Source organism: Heterodontus francisci, chromosome 3 (genome assembly GCF_036365525.1).
Source record: "Heterodontus francisci isolate sHetFra1 chromosome 3, sHetFra1.hap1, whole genome shotgun sequence".
Lineage (NCBI taxonomy): Eukaryota > Metazoa > Chordata > Chondrichthyes > Heterodontiformes > Heterodontidae > Heterodontus > Heterodontus francisci.
In genome coordinates this window covers 104,676,131-104,692,330 of record NC_090373.1, presented here as the reverse complement: position 1 = coordinate 104,692,330, position 16,200 = coordinate 104,676,131, and the positions used below count along the sequence as shown (strand labels likewise).

The window sequence follows — 16,200 nt, the reverse complement described above, 5'->3', positions numbered from 1 at the left end:
TTCGTTCTTGGGATGTGAGCATCACTGGCTAAGCCAGCATTTGTTTCCTGTCCCTAATTGTTCTTGAGAAGGTGGTGATAAGCTGCCTTCTTGAACTGCTGCAGTCCATGTGGTGTAGGTACACCCACAGTGCTGTAGGAAGGGAGTTCCAGGTTTTTAACCCGGAGACGATGAAGGAAAGGCGCTATAGTTCCAAGTCGGGCTGATGTGTGGTTTGGAGGGGAACTTGCAGGTGGTGGTATTCCCATGCGTCTACTGCAGTTGTCCTTCTAGGTGGTAGGGGTCGAGGTTTGGAAGATGCTATCGAAGGAGGTTCGGCAAGTTGCTGCAGTGCATCTTATAGATGGGAACTTGCAGGTAGTGGTATTCCCATGCGTCTACTGCAGTTGTCCTTCTAGGTGGTAGGGGTCGAGGTTTGGAAGGTGCTATCGAAGGAGGTTCGGCAAGTTGCTGCAGTGCATCTTATAGATGGTACAGACTGCTGCCATTGAGCGCTGGTGGTGGAGGTGGTGGATGCGGTGACGATCAAGCATGCTGCTTTGTCCTGGACGGTGTTGAGCCTCTTGAGTGTTGGAGCTGCACCCATCCAGGCCAGTGGAGAGTATTCCATCACGCTCCTGACTTGTGCCTTGTAGATGACGGACAGGCTTTGTGGAGACAGGAGGTGAGTTATTTGCTGCAGAATTCCCAGCCTCTGACCTTCTCTTGTAGCCACGCTATTTATATGGATGGTCCAGTTAAGATTCTGGTCAATATTAACCACCAGGATGTTGATGGGGGATTCAGCGATGGTATTAGCATTGAATGTCAAGGGGAGATGGTTAGATTCTCTCTTATTGGAGATGGTCAATGCTTTACATTTGTGTGGCGCAAATGTAACTTGCCATTTATCAGCCCAAGGCTGAATGCTGTCCAGGTCTTGCTGCATGCAGGCAAGGACTGTTTCAGTATCTGAGGAGTTGCGAATGGTACTGAACACCATGCAATCATCAGCGACCATCCCCACTTCTGACCTTATGATGGAGGGAATTGACAAAGCAGCTAAATATAGTTAGGCCTAGGACACTACCCTGAGGAACTCCTGCAAAAATGCCCTGCGGCTGAGATGATTGGCCTCCAACAACCACAGCCATCTTCCTTTGTGCTAGGTATGACTCCAACCAGTGGAGAGTTTTCCCCCTGATTCCCATTGACTTCAATTTTGCTAGGGCTCCTTGATGCCATACTCAGTCAAATGCTGCCTGATGTCAAGGGCAGTCACTCTTGCCTCACCTCTTGAATTCAGCTCTTTTGACTGTGTTTGGACCAACCAAGGCTGTCATGAGGTCTGGAGCTGAGCGGCCCAGACGGAGCCCAAACTGAGCATTGGTGAGTAGGTTATTGCTGATTAATGCCACTTGATGGCACTGTCACTGATGTGTTCCACCACTTCGCTGATGATTGGAGTAGACTGGTGGGGCAGTAATTGTCCAGATTGGATTTATCCCGCTTTTTCTGGACAGGCCATACCTTGGCAATTTTCCACATTGCTGGGCAGATGGCAGTATTCTATCTGATGACTTGTAGATCAGTGGACAAATTTTGTTGTACTGCAAAGGAGTAGGACAGGAATCTACATGGATGATTTTTTTCCTTCCCTTCCTCTCATTCTGGTATAGGAGGAGTGGTGCAAAGGTGAAACATTTTGGCACAGGAATGAAGAAAAATCAGAAGGCTTGACCAGTTGTGCACTTCCTCATGATCTGTCACAGGGCACCACTGACATTGGCCTGGAAACAGGATGACAGTCCCCCAGAGAATGTGTTTGGTATGGTAGAACCTAAATAAGTTGCAGAGAGGAATATTTCTTTTGAAAGGGGAAATAGTAATATCTTCACAATTTTGCTGGAAGCTTGGTAATCAAATTGGCTGCAAACATTCCAGTGTTGAAATGTTCATTTGAAAATACTACTTCTGTTGATTTATTGGGTCATTAAACATTAAGATGAAAACAGATCAATTTTTGGGGCAGTGAAACAGCCAGGTAAATATGAAATGCAACATGTGACCAATTTTATTTTATTAAAGCAGAATGGCACTTGGCAAAATGGCTATGTAGCTTTCTTGTAACAGCAAAAAAATTAAGTAGGAGTGCACCAGACCATGCCTGATGTGGGCTGTGATCCAGAAAATAATGAGATTGCTGCATACCCTATGATGAAAATTTGCTGATCCTGTCATTGCACTGTGCAGATCTACTGTTAGCTTCCTGATATCTTGCTTTTGAATCATTAATGATTGTTACATATTTCGGATTCACCTTTGATATTCTCTCACTCAGGGATGCTGGTTGCTCTCATAAGCATTCCTTGTGCTCACAAGTTTGCCCAATATCTTGTAATACAATAATGTATAATAATATTACTCCCTTGTCCTTTGAGCTGGGTATTGTGAACTTTGCATGTGCTGCTTCAATCTTCTGGAAAGCAGAATAGTTAATATTTTAGTGAGATGAGGTCAATACAAATTGTTAAGCTGCTTTATTTTAGTCAGTAACTGAACATATAGAACAAATGTTCTAGCAATTCCCACCTTACTTCAAATTAACCTCAGACCTTCTCCATAAATAATAAAAATACACCATTCTGTCCAAATAGTGGCTAAGTGGCACTTGCTTTTGGCAACCATATCACTAATTCAGACTAAGGCTTGCTTTTAAGGTAGACTGCCCTCGGCCTTACCCGCTTTTTTCTGCAGGCATGGAAGGATGATGCATTCCGATCCCTAGAATGCAATTTTCCTGGGATGTTCCGTAACAAACCTCCATTGTTGGAGACTGTCTGGATAAATGTTTCATCTGACATCTGATCTGAATCTTCAGCATGTGGCTGACCTGTGAATCTAAACCCTGGAAAGAAAACTTTAACTTAAAAGTAAATTTTAATATGAATTATACCAAGCCCCTCTTCAATGGTAAAATGCTGAAAATCCCAAAATACAACAATGATAAAATGGAATACCAAACATTGGTTCACAGTTGTTTCAGTTATCAAATTCTGAACATTTTGGTTTATCAATCCTATTTATAACTTGAAATTAACATTTTGGGTGCTCACACTATGCTGGGTAGCAGTCCTTTTTTTTAATAATAGTAAGTCAGCTGATACAGACGTAATGTGATCCAATATTCAGTCAGACCTTATATTCATCCACAACACAGTATAACTGCCTTTCCCCCTGTGCAGATCATTGTTGCAATGGCAAGACATGTTCATGTGAGAGAGCTTATTAATGTCAGTAAACTTGAGCTATAAAAGCACTGACCCAGAGAAGGGCAGGTAGATTGAGTTTAGTAACCGATCCCTCAGTAAGTTTGTGATTAGCTTACAGCAATGCTCTGGGTCCTTGATTGATTTCATTAAAATGTTTAAATTGTTGAGGGTTTCTCCCCGCGACTTATTTACTGCACAATTTTTAAAAATATATATTTTGTAATGTATAATTACCCACAAAATAGTCTTTTAAATAATGAAACTAGTTGTGAATTATAACAGTGCACAACTGTAAACAAGTTGTTGGATTTGAAATAAGTTTCTGGCTGATGCAGAGAGTGCAGATTCACAGCAACCATTCAGAAAGAGATGGATGAGTTCTTGGAGGAGGCTGATACTGTTGCATACAAAAGATAGGAGGGATATTGGGTGATATATTTTGTGGTCACTGTTATGTCCTGGAACTTGTTTTGGATCACTTTCGGGGGACAGAGAGGAATTTCCCAGAAATATTTTCTCCCTGAATTGACCTAGTTTTTAAAAAACTTTTTTTTTGCTTCTCCCGGAGATTACATTGGCTGCTGGTGGATGGGGAGGATTGAGGGTCATGTTACTTAGGTGCACACAACTCAATGAGATGGACCAGCTGGACTTTTTCTGTCTTTTTTCATATGTTCATATGTAACATTCAAAGCTATATTCTTCATTAAAATATAATTCTACAGACGATTAAGCTTTCATCTCCTTCAGTAGGTACTCTTTCATGCCTAAATTGTTTTATTTCTTTCCACAGATACAAAAAAACACAGGAGACTCTCAATAATACAGGACAGAAGGCATCAGCAGCTCTGAATAATGTAAGCTCTACGCTTAGCAAGAAACTAGGAGAGATGAAGTAAGTAAAATGCAATGAAATTGAATGCAATTCTGACTTAGTAATTATGAATGCAAATAGTTTCTTTTCACAGTACGATTATGTAGCACATACACTAGACCCTTCATTCTACATATCACAACTTTGTGTTAAGTAATTTGTACAGAACCCATGTAAAAAGCACCTCCTTTATAATATGCTTTTTTGTATGGCTTTCAAAGGTAGCTGTATAATGAAGTCTGGTATCTGTAAATATATTGGCTCCTTCATGTATACTAATGTATTATTCCAGTGACTGCATTCTTTAGTGTACTATCTGTGCTGTTTGATATCTACAACTGACTAACTGTTTTGCTGTAGCTTGTATTACTTCAGACTTCTGCTCCCAAACAGGTGAGATTAAAACAGTTTTGATATTTTGATTTGTCTTTTAAGATATCAATGTGGTAAGGCTTGTTTGATGCACAATTCCACATTCTCATTCTGGTTAATGAGCTAGTGCATATACAAAGGGTTGACCACAATTTATTCATAGTAACCACCTTCTTAATAAAAGAAAGGACAATCCTTCCTGACATTTCTTTCTGGATGATTTTATTTTCTGTAAGACGATCTAGCGTACAGAATCATGTTATAATCCAAGTTTGAAGTGTTATTTTCACCATTTTTGTAATGAGCCTTTTTTTTTTATTTTCACAAACTGACATTGTAGTAGTCCAATCATTGTGCTCCTGGGGAATGCGAGAAGTGAAGTGATTTATAAGGAATGTTGATCAGGAGAACAATGTTCCATATTTTTATTTTATTTTATTTTCGCCAATTTACTCCATCAGCTTTCTCCCACCCCCTCCACCCCACCCCAACCCCCTCTTGAAGGTGTGGACTGAGGTGCAGCTGCATAGATACCAGACACCTTTGAGTAACTCATCCTTGTATCCATGATTCACACAGAAGCTCTGATGGTGAATGTGGGAGAAGAAGCACAAATGAACATAATATTGGCTTCACCTAGAATCCATACAAGGGCAAGGACATTTCCAGCAAGGTTACTGGTTGTTGATCAAGAATAAAAAATTGTACTAAGTTTCCTCTCCTTAACCTTTGGCACAGAGGCCAATAGTAGCATCACAACTGCTGCACCTGGCTGAGATCATCCAATTTGTTATAAACCAGAAATCAAACCTGGAACCTCCCTAGACTGTATGGCGCAGAGTTCCTTAGTGGATAAATTTACAAAACCTTCAGGGAAGTTATTTTATCTGACATTATGCTCCTTTTTCCTTTCATCTGTCAGGACTGGCAAACCAGACTGTTTAAAATAGAAATTCTCATTTAAAAAGAGTCCCATTATACACCTAATTGGCAGGATGTGGTTATGATTATTCGAACATTCCAAAAGGATTCATATATGGACCCCCTTCCAAGTTATTCTTGTATCCAGAATTTTTGGAGGTTCCTTGAGTCATTAACAGTTTTTGGACAAAGCAGCTGAAATCGTGATAGCTAGAGGAAGTAATGATCTGTGGCATACAATGTACAAAGTGTAATTAGATTACGAGTGAAAGTATAACAGTGCTCTGTGATTACCCCTGAAGGCATGTAAAACCCCTGGTATATGCACTTTCATTACAAAACAATAGTGACAGCCCTTAAAAAATAATTTCTGATCTGCCGTGACATTTCTTGACATGATATGTTAATGTAAGCCTTTTAAAGTGTTTATTTTGAACATCCAATTGTTTCTTTCATGTGCTTTTCCTTGCAGCTGTTTACTGCTTTCAGCTCTTTCATTTTTTCAATACAACACCACATAATATATCTTCAAGTACAAAGCAAAGCATGGATCTAATGTAAAAATAAATGACAAAGTTTGGAGATATCAGTTTTTTTTTTAAACTGTTGTAACAATTATTTTAATACTTGGCTTCATCTCATGCAGAACAGTACTGGCATGGTAGACATTCCCCTTGCATGTGTGTGTTTTCATGCATTATTGTGCATCCAAAAAATGGCAGTGCAACAATGCTGTGCTTTTGAACAATGTTAAATGGTTCCTTCCATCATAAATGTATCAATAAAATAGGGGGATAAAAACAAAGTGCACTAAAGTGAGAGAGAAAGAGAGATTGAAGCTAGAGGTAAGGATCAGATAATAAGCTTTTTCCTGTTCAGGACTGAGAAACGTGCGAGGAGATCCTTTCCGATATAAGCATGTGTTCAAGTCTTAGGTCGGTGTGCACTTGATAGAGAGTTAACATTTGTTGAGTGGAAAAGTGTTTAACATGAAAGAGGAAGCTATGCTTCTTGGAGGTAGCTTTAGCAATGGAGAAGTTGTGGAACTGTTAAACAAGGTCAGAGGAGATAGGCCAAGAATGTCAACTAATGAAGGACTAAGGTTGGACCATCATAGTTAAGAGATGACAATTGTTGGTTAAATGAGTGAGAAAATGAAAACAAAGTTGTTGCTCAGGATGCTTTCACATTTAGATGACTGCCATGTCCTTGTCAGAAGAGCAGCCAACATTCCAGAAGTTGGCATCATTGTCAACTTTGAGAAATCTCAACTAACTCCCAATTAGGACAAGATACTGATCCCACACTCCCCATGAGGAGCAGGGCTTGAAGGGCATACAGTTAGAGATAGGAAAACAACACTGTAGCTTCAACTCTGTGAACCGCAATTCTTGTGAACATAGCTCATTACTGGGAACGTGGAATTAAAATGAATTAACTCTGTTGGTAGGTGCCTTGTTTCAATCACCTTGTCAAAAGTTTTCTTCCTCCCAGACTAGTTTGTGGCCCTTCACAGACTGCTGTCTACTTTTCAAAGGAAGTTCAAGATCACAGCAGAACACTACAAAGGGTAATTTTTCCACTTTGCACTGCTGTCAAAGAGCTTCACCAACCTTGCGTGCATTTGTACATTTTTTGCACAATTTTTCTGACCATTTTAATTCGTGGAGATCCAGAGCCAAAACAGTCTGTCGCCACTGGCTGGATTAATAGTGACCTAGAGTGAGACCACAGGTATGGAATACACTCTAGCCAAGGTGGCCAAAATGATGCTTGCCTGCTGCGTTTTGCACAGCTTTGCCCTGAAAAAGGGCTTTTCTATGTAGCAGGCAGGAGAAGGAAGGTGACAACCACTAGGAGAGGACCAGCTCAACCAGGAGATACAAGACTTGAATGCACAAGGACTGTTGCTCCACAATGGACAATACATTCAGTTGAGATTCTGAAACATCCATTGCATACCAATCATCTGCATATTTGCCCAATACCCTTGTCAAATAAGGCTGCACCTCCATTGGACCCAGCCATGCATTACAACCCACGAATACAACAGCATTTCACCTCAATTTTCTTACACTCCAAATAAACTGGTTGCCCTATAAACACTAACTTCCTGTCAGCCCAGAATACACCTCACCCTGATTGCCTACTTTACAGAGTTTATTTTAGTGCAGAGCGTTTTCCCCGTGAGAAAACCAGGGAATCATGTGCTCAGTTCCATATCATTAACATTGATATTCATAACATAAACTTCATGCATGTGTTGTGTGAGAGTGCTATAGGCCACCCTAGCTTCTGCTCGGCAGGAGGAGGAGGGAAAGGAAGAGCAAGAGGAATTTGGGAAGAAAATATTTTTGCCAGGTTTCTGTCAGCCGTATCCAAATTGTCAGCTGTAGAGCAACACAGGTGCAACCTTGTAAGAGGGTTGCCTATTGACTTCAGGAAGTGCATAACCCAGCAAGAAGTATATGAAAGAAAAGTGGTAATACTTAGATATGCCTGGTCATGACAGATGACTTAACTGCTATTGGAGAACACATAAGGAATAGGAGCAGGAGTAGCCCATAAGGCTCTTCGAGTGTTTCTGCCATTCAATATGATTATGTCTGATCTTCTACCTCAACTCCATTTTCCCGCCGATTCCCTATATCCCTGGATTCCTTGAGAGACCAAAAATCCATTGTTCTCAGCCTTGAATATACTCAACGATGGAGCTTCCACAACCCTCAGTGGTAGAGAATTCCAAAGATTTACAACCCTCTGAGTGAAGAAATTTCTCCTTATCCCTGTCCTAAATGATTGATCCCTTATCCTGAGACTGTACCACTGTGTTCTAGACTCCCCAGCTGGGGAAACAACCTCTCAGTGTCAACCCTGTCGAGCTCTTTCAGAATCTTGTACATTTCAATGAAATCACCTCTCATTCTTCTAAATTTCAGAGAGTATAGGCCCAATTTACTCAGTCTCTCATCATAGGATAACCCTCTCGTCCCAGGAACCCATCTAGTGAGCCTTCGCTGTACTGCCTCCAATGCAAGTATATCCTTCCTTAGATATGGAGATCAAAACTGCACACAGTTGTGGTCTCCAGGTGTGGTCTCACCAAAACCCAGTTCAATTGTAACAAGACTTCCTTATTCTTGTACTCCAATCCCCTTGCAATAAAAGCCAGCGATCCATTTGCCTTCCTAATTGTTTGTTGAACCTGCACGCTAACTTTGTGTCCATTGTGCGAGTATACCCAAGTCTCTCCAAACATCAACATTTAAAAAATTCAAGCCCTTTAAAAAGTAGAGGAATAAAGTCGGTAGCTAGGGAGTGGAGTTTTTGATGGGGATCAAAGGCCATGGCTTCAGTCTTCCAATGTTAAACTGGAAGAAATTTCTGCTCATCCAGGGCTGGAAGTTTGACAAGCAAACAATTTAGAGACAGTGGAGGGATTGAGAGAGGTGATGGTGAAGTAGAGCTGGGCGATGTCAGTGTACATGTGGGAATTAATGCTGTGTTTTTGAATGATGTCACTGAGGGGTGGCATGCAAATGAGAAATAGGAAACAGCCAAGGATAGATACTAGCGGGACACCAGAGGTAATGGTGTAGGAGCAGGAAGAGAAGCCATTGCAGGTGATTTCCTGACTACAACTGGATAGTTAAGAATAGAACCAGGTGAGAGCAGTCTCACCCAACTGGATGACAGTGGAGAAGGATGGTGCGGGTCAGCCGTGTCAAAGGCTGCACACAGGACGAGGAGGAATAGTTTACCACAGTCACAATCACATAGGATGTCATATGTGATTTTATTTATTTTATTTAGAGATACAGCACTGAAACAGGCCCTTCGGCCCACCAAATCTGTGCCGACCAACAACCACCCATTTATAATAACCCTGAAGTAATCCCATATTCCCTACCACCTACCTACAGTAGGGACAATTTACAATGGCCAATTTACCTATCAACCTGCAAGTCTTTGGCTGTAGGAGGAAACTAGAGCACCCGGCGAAAATCCACGCGGTCACAGGGAGAACTTGCAAACTCTGCACAGGCAGTAACCAGAATCAAACCCGGGTCCCTGGAGCTGTGAGGCTGCGGTGCTAACCACTGCACCACTGTGTCGTTTCAGTTCTGTGGCAGAGGTGGAAACCTAATTGGAGGGATTCAAACATGGAATTGTGGAAATTCCAACGAATTTAGAAGGTGACAACATTCTCAGGGACTTTGGAGAGGAAAAGGAGATTGGCGATGGGGTGGTAGTTTACAAGAGCAAAGAGGTGAAGAGTTTTTTTTTGAGGAGAGTGTTGATGATGGTGGATTAGAAGCAAAGGGGAACAGTACCTGAGGAGAGAGAACCATGAACAATATCAGCTTAAATGAAAGGCAGGAAGGGAAGTTGGATCAGTAGTTTAGTGGGAAGAGGGTTCAGGGAGCAGGAGATGGATCTCATGGACAAGATGAGCTCAGAGAGGGCATGAAGGGGGATAGCAGAGAAACTAGAGAAAGATACGAGTTCAGGACTAGAGTGGGGGCGAGAGGAAGCTTAGAGGAAGTTTGGCCCAGTGGACTGGGTGAAGGGAGGAGGAAAGCAGAACAAATACTGATACAAATCATGAGAATGGAGGTGCAGCCCAATAGGTTACTGTGTGTATCCTATTAATTTCCCCATTGCCCAGCCAAAGATCTGATTCTATTCACTTGACAATGTTAAAAACAAGTTTATGAAGTCAATGGTTTTGCTGCTGTTTAGTAGCTTACCTGATTAAATAGTATTGCATCATATTGGAAATGGTGCAACTTCAGCATATAATGTGATTGCATAACCATTCTTTTGATAAGAGCTTTGACAAGTATATAAAAAGGAAGAGAGTAGCTAAAGTAAACATTGGTCCCTTAGAGAATGAGACTGGGGAATTAATAATGGAAACAACGAAATGGCAGAGACTTTGAACAAATATTTTGTATCTGTCTTCATGGTTGAAGACACTAAAAGCATCCCAATAATAGTAGAAAATCAGGGAGCAAAAGAGAGGGAGGAACCTAAAACCATCACAAGAGAAAAAATAATAGGAAAACTAATGGGACTAAAGGCTGACAAGTCCCCTGGACCTGATGGTCTGCATCCTAGGGTCTAAAAAGAAGTGGCTGCAGAGATACTGGATACATTGATTGTAATCTTGCAAAATTCCCTAGATTATGGAAAGGTCCCAGTGGATTAGAAAACCGCAAATGTAACACCTCTATTCAAGAAAGAAGGGAGGCAGAAAACTATAGGCCAGTTAGCCCAACATCTGTCATTGGGAAAATGTTGGAATCCATTATTAAGGAAATTGTAGCAGGAGATTTAGAAAGTCATAATCAAACAGAGTCAACATGGTTTTATGAAAGGGAAAACATGTTTGACAAACTTATTAGAGTTCTTTGAGGATGTAACAAGCAGGGTGGATAAAGTAGGTGTGGTGTATTTGGATTTCCAAAAGGCATTCTGTAAGGTGCCACATAAAAGATTACTACACAAGATAAGAGTTCATGGTTTTGGGGGTAATATATTAGCATGGATAGAGGATTGGCTAACAGGAAACAGAGATTTGGGATAAATGGGTCATATCAAGTTGGCAAACTGTGACTAATGGAGTGCCACAGGGATCAGTGCTGGGGCCTCAACTATTTACGATCTATATTAATGACTTGGATAAAGGACCAAGTATACTATAGCTAAATTTACTGACGATGTAAAGATAGGTAGGAAAGCAAGTTGTGCGGAGGGCACAGAGTCTACAAAGGGATGTAGATAGGTTAAGTGAGTGGGAAAACATTTGGCAGATGGAGTGGAATGTGGGAAAATGTGAGGTTATCCACTTGGAATAGAATAGAAAAGCAGATTGTTATTTAAATAGTGAGAGACTACAGAATTCTGCGGTGCAGTGGAATCTTGGTGTCTTTGTGCATGAATCACAAAAGTTAGCATGCAGGTACAGTGAGTAATTAAGAAGGCAAATGGAATGTTAACCTTTACTGGGATGGAGTATAAAAGTATGGAAGTCTGTTCGTATGTATGTATAGGAAATTGGTGATACCACACCTAGAGTACAGTTTTGGTCTCCTTATTTAAGGAGGTTGGCATGCCCAATGCATAACTTTAAACATGGACTATATTCAGCTCAGCATCTTCCGGAACTGAATTTGCCTTTTGTTTTAAATGAACCACAGTGGACATTAAAAGTGGACATGGGCTACAAAGGTGGTTATGAGGAGACTATTTCCACAGAGTACAGTGGGCTAAGAAGAGATTTAGTAGAGCTTTAAAATTGTGAAGGGTTTTAAGAGTGAATAGGGAAAGACTATTACCTCTGTCTGGAAATTGAGTAACAAATGATTCTCAGCTTAAGCAATGGAAGATACAGGGCTATAGGAAGAGTATGGGGCAGTGGGATTAGTTTTGGATTGCTCCAGCACAGTCAGCACAAATCCAATGGCCTTATATCTATGGTATCAGCTTAAAATATTATCTTGTATACTAACATGGTCATTGCCTGTATTCTGAATATTAAGTAGCTTTGTTTAATGAATGTTTTAATGATGGCCTATTTTCTTCACTTACTGATTGACTTAAGCACATTCAATGTTTTTTCTTAATGCTTCCATGTGCCAGTTACCCTGTGCAGCATTCAATTAGTTTTCCAGCTATGAGGTAATGCAATGTGTGTTGACAGAGCTGAGACATTGCTAAATGTTGGCTTTAAGGTTTGTTTGGACTGCATTAACTAATAGCTAAATGTGTAAACTTTTTTATGATTTGGGGTGAAACTAAGTGTTTTCAAAACTTCCTCCAAGACTTGGGAACATATTTTTTGTTTCAAATTTGAGAAACTGGTGAATGGTGGTATTGATATCTGGTTAATCCTATGCAGGATCTAAGGAGATGTATGCTTATCGATCAGGATAGGTAGAACCAGATCAGCACGAGAATTACAAAGTCAGTTTGCTTACATTGGACTTTGTAAAGTATTAAGGTTTATTCCCCCAAACTTAATTGTTAACATCAGTGCCCCTTAAAAATCAAAACAGAGTTGTGATTGCCTCAACACTGTTTTCACGTTTATTGGAATAATTTTACTTTGTTAAAAAAATTACACAACCAGGCAACTGGCTTGGTGGAATTACATGGCCCAGTGATGTTAGAGAGCTGAATTAATATTTGTCGACAGTCATAATGTATCTTAACTCATACTTCATTAATTCTAACAGACAGGAGCTCAGTAAATGCATGGTTTCTAGTGGTTCCCATTTGCCAGTTATGACCTGGAAGCCCACTTAAACCAAACTCAGCTTTTTAGTTGGTTAGAAAAGGCACTTATCCATTTAGAATGGATACAATAACAATTAATAGCAACCAGAAAATATAGCTTTGATTAGTCCAACTGCTTTTATCTTGGTCCTCCACTGAAGTTGGAACCGCTTACTAGTGCTGCAGGTTCTGCAGTAAGTGCTTAAGCTGGGAGAGGGAATAAGAAATGTTTTTTGTTATGTATTAGCCTAGAAATCGCTGTTCATGATACTAGTAGACAAATCTTTAACACATTTATAGGACATTCCTTTGTCTGCAATTGTAATGTAGACATTACTTCGATTATTTTAAATGGGGGTTAACAGTTCCACTAAATGGTGGACAGAGAAACTTCACTCAAACCTATTAAGCATTTGTTCACTAATATTGGCAACAGTAATTTTTGAACAATATGATCTCCGGGATTTATCAATTCAGTACAGCAGTCATTGTACTTTGCAAGTGGTCCTAAAACTAATCAAATAACAGTATAAAGAGGAATTGGTGTTTGGGTTGACAGCAGCATGACTTTTGGCCGTTGTTATCTCCTTTCTGTTGGTGAAACCACACCATACTGCAAACAGGGCACCTTATGGTTGCTATCTTGTATGTTAGCATAGTTAGGGCTCCTATTGTATGTTAAATTTGTGTTCTGTTCTTAGAATATACTTAACTAAATCTGTAAATTCTCTAGTTTGTGCCTCTTTTTTTAAGAACATTTGGGCTCCATCTTCAATAAGCAGTAGATTATTTTGAACCATTGGAATGTGGTTTGACTTACTGTTAATTACTGCTCCAAGCTCCGTTCCCTAGCTACCCTCTCCATCCCTCTCCCTGGCAACAGCCTGAGATGAGGCCAGTTTATTCACAGCCTTTGTGTCACATTTGACCCTGAGATGAGCTTCCGACCTCATATTCACACCGTCACTAAGATCACCTGTTTCCACCTCTGTAACATTGCCTGATTTCGCCCCTGTCGCAACTCATCTGCTGCTGATACCCTCATACATGTCTTTGTTACATCTAAACTGTTCCAATGCACTCCTGGTTGGTCTCCCACATTCTACCCTCGGTAAACTTGAGGTCATCGAAAACTCTGCTGCCCATGTCTTAACTCTCACCAAGTCCCGTTCACCTGTCACCCTTGGGCTCACTGACCTACTCTTGGTCAAACAACGTCTTGATTTTAAAATTCTCATCCTTGTTTTCAAATCCCTCCATGGCCTCACCCCTCCCTATCTCTCTAATCTCCTCCACCCCTACAACCCTGCCAAGATATCTGCGCTCCTCTAATTTTGGCCTCTTGAGCAACCCTGATTTTAATCATTCCACCATTGGTGGCTGTGCCTTCAATTGCCTAGGCCCCAAGCGCCGGAATTCCCTCCTTGATCCTTTCTGCCTCTTTTTTTTCCTTTAAGATGCTCCTTAAAACCTACCTCTTTGACCAAGATTTTGGTCATCTGACCTCATATCTCATGCGGCTCGCTGTCTTGCTTTGTTTTATAATGCTCCTGTGAAGTGCCTTGGGACGTTTAATTACGTTGAAGGTGCTAGATAAATGTAAGTTGTTGTTATGTCAATAGTTTGGAAGTTCATTAATAGAGAGTACAACATTTTTTGTTAATAAACTCATAATTAGTGCTGCTTTTTTGTCAATATAAATTCATGTGGCAGGCTAGTTTACATAAAACATTATTCTTAGTAAAGCTAATACATTTTAATACAGACTATAAATATTATCAGCCATTTACTCTCACTTTGTACATATTAAATGAATAAAACTGTAGAACACAAATCATTCGATGTTCCTTGTTGCCACAGAAATTCTCCTACATTCAAGTCCTTTGAGGAGCGGATGGAAACTACAGTTAGCAGTCTGAAGGTAAAGATTTTGCTGTCATAGTTTGATTGTGGAATGTGCCAGCACTGCCATACCTCTTCAAACCTACCCAATTACTGTGGTTTGATCTGGTTATATCAGGAATCTAAAGTACAATTTCAAAATTTGAGGATGATACCAAATTGGGGAAGACATTAGTACATTTGCAGAATGGGTGTGTAGTTGGCAAATTAATTTCAATATAGACAAGTGTGAGATGTTAAATTTCAGTAGAAAGAATAAGGAGGCCTACTTGGATAATTACAGTCCAAAAGATGGTAGAGGAGCAGAGAGATCTGGGGGTACAAATACACAAATCGCTAAAAGTAGTGGTGCAGGTTAATAAGGCCATTTAAGTAAACCAAGCACTGGGGTTCATTTCTGAGGGATAGAATTGAAAAGCGAACTTGCACTGAACTTTGGTTAAACCGTACTTATGCACTGTTCTGGTCCCCATATTTTTTGTTTTATTCGTTCATGGGATTAGGCATCGCTGGCAAGGCCAGCATTTATTGCCCTTGAGAAGGTGGCAGTGAACCTTCGTGAACCCCTGTAGTTTGTGTGGTGTAGATACGCCCGCAGTGCTGTTTGGTAGAAAAGTTTCAGAATTTTAACCCAGCAACAGTGATTGAATGGCAATATATTTCAAAGTCAGGATGGTGTGTGACTTGTAGGGGAACTTTGAGATGGTTCTGTTCCTATGTGTCTGCTGCCTTTGTTTATCTAGGCATTGTAGACAAAGTCCATGATCCAGATTATTCCTTCAGAGATTGAGGAGGATGTGGTCTATAAAAGTAGATAGAAAACCAAAGAATAAAACACTCATGAGGTGACAAAAAAGTAACATAAACGTTACAGCATAGAAAAAGGATATTCAGCCCAACCAGTCTTTGTTGGCACATGCATTCTAGTTGAGTGAATAGTCCTAATCATATTTGTCTTCTCTATCCACATATCTTTCTATCCCCTTTTCCATCAAATATTTATCCAATCTAAACTTGAGTATTGCCACAGTTTCTGCCTCAGACACAAACCTGGAAGTGAATTCCACAGCCTCACAACTCTGTTTAAAATGGTTTACATTGTGGTGTGTATTGCCCTTGATGCATGTAATCTTTACATGAGGAGAAAATAAAACTCATTTATTATGGAGAACATTTATATGTAGTCCAACAAAAATATTTTGAGTATTATTCTGCTCTTTTGAATGTATTGATTATTGCAAGGTGTCCCTGCATGCTCTCCAATATGTTGTCTAATTGACCATTCTTAATCTGTGAGCATATCCACTGTGTTGTCAGGCAATTCACATTGAGGCCATAAAAGTCCAGTCTGATGCTATCCTTACCAAATGTTGACAATTGCGCTTTCAGTAAGAATTGCTGAATAATAAATGAATATGTGAATTACTTTTTTTTGCCCGCCTGACGGTAAATGTAGTGGCTCTATATTCAGCCAACTGAGCGAAGATTACAAATCAGATCTGGATCCTGCAGATGCTGAAAATCTGAAATAAAAACAGAAAGTGCTGGAAATATTCAGCAGGTCAGGCAGCACCTGTGGAGCGAGAAACAGAGTAAATG

The 16,200-nt window shown here is 40.3% G+C and overlaps 1 protein-coding gene across 4 annotated transcripts in view; it reads left to right on the top strand.

Moving 5' to 3' along the window:
* Positions 1-16,200, top strand: part of tpd52l1 (tpd52 like 1) — a 41,357-nt gene that overhangs the window by 23,748 nt on the left and 1,409 nt on the right. For 3 of the 4 annotated variants that reach the window (XM_068025358.1, XM_068025357.1, XM_068025339.1), the window contains 2 exons: positions 4,045-4,146; positions 14,560-14,620. In XM_068025358.1, coding sequence (XP_067881459.1) covers positions 4,045-4,146; positions 14,560-14,620 — 163 coding nt within the window. Of the gene's footprint in view, positions 1-4,044; positions 4,151-14,559; positions 14,621-16,200 lie in introns of those variants that run through there. The other variant, XM_068025347.1, reaches the window with a different exon arrangement.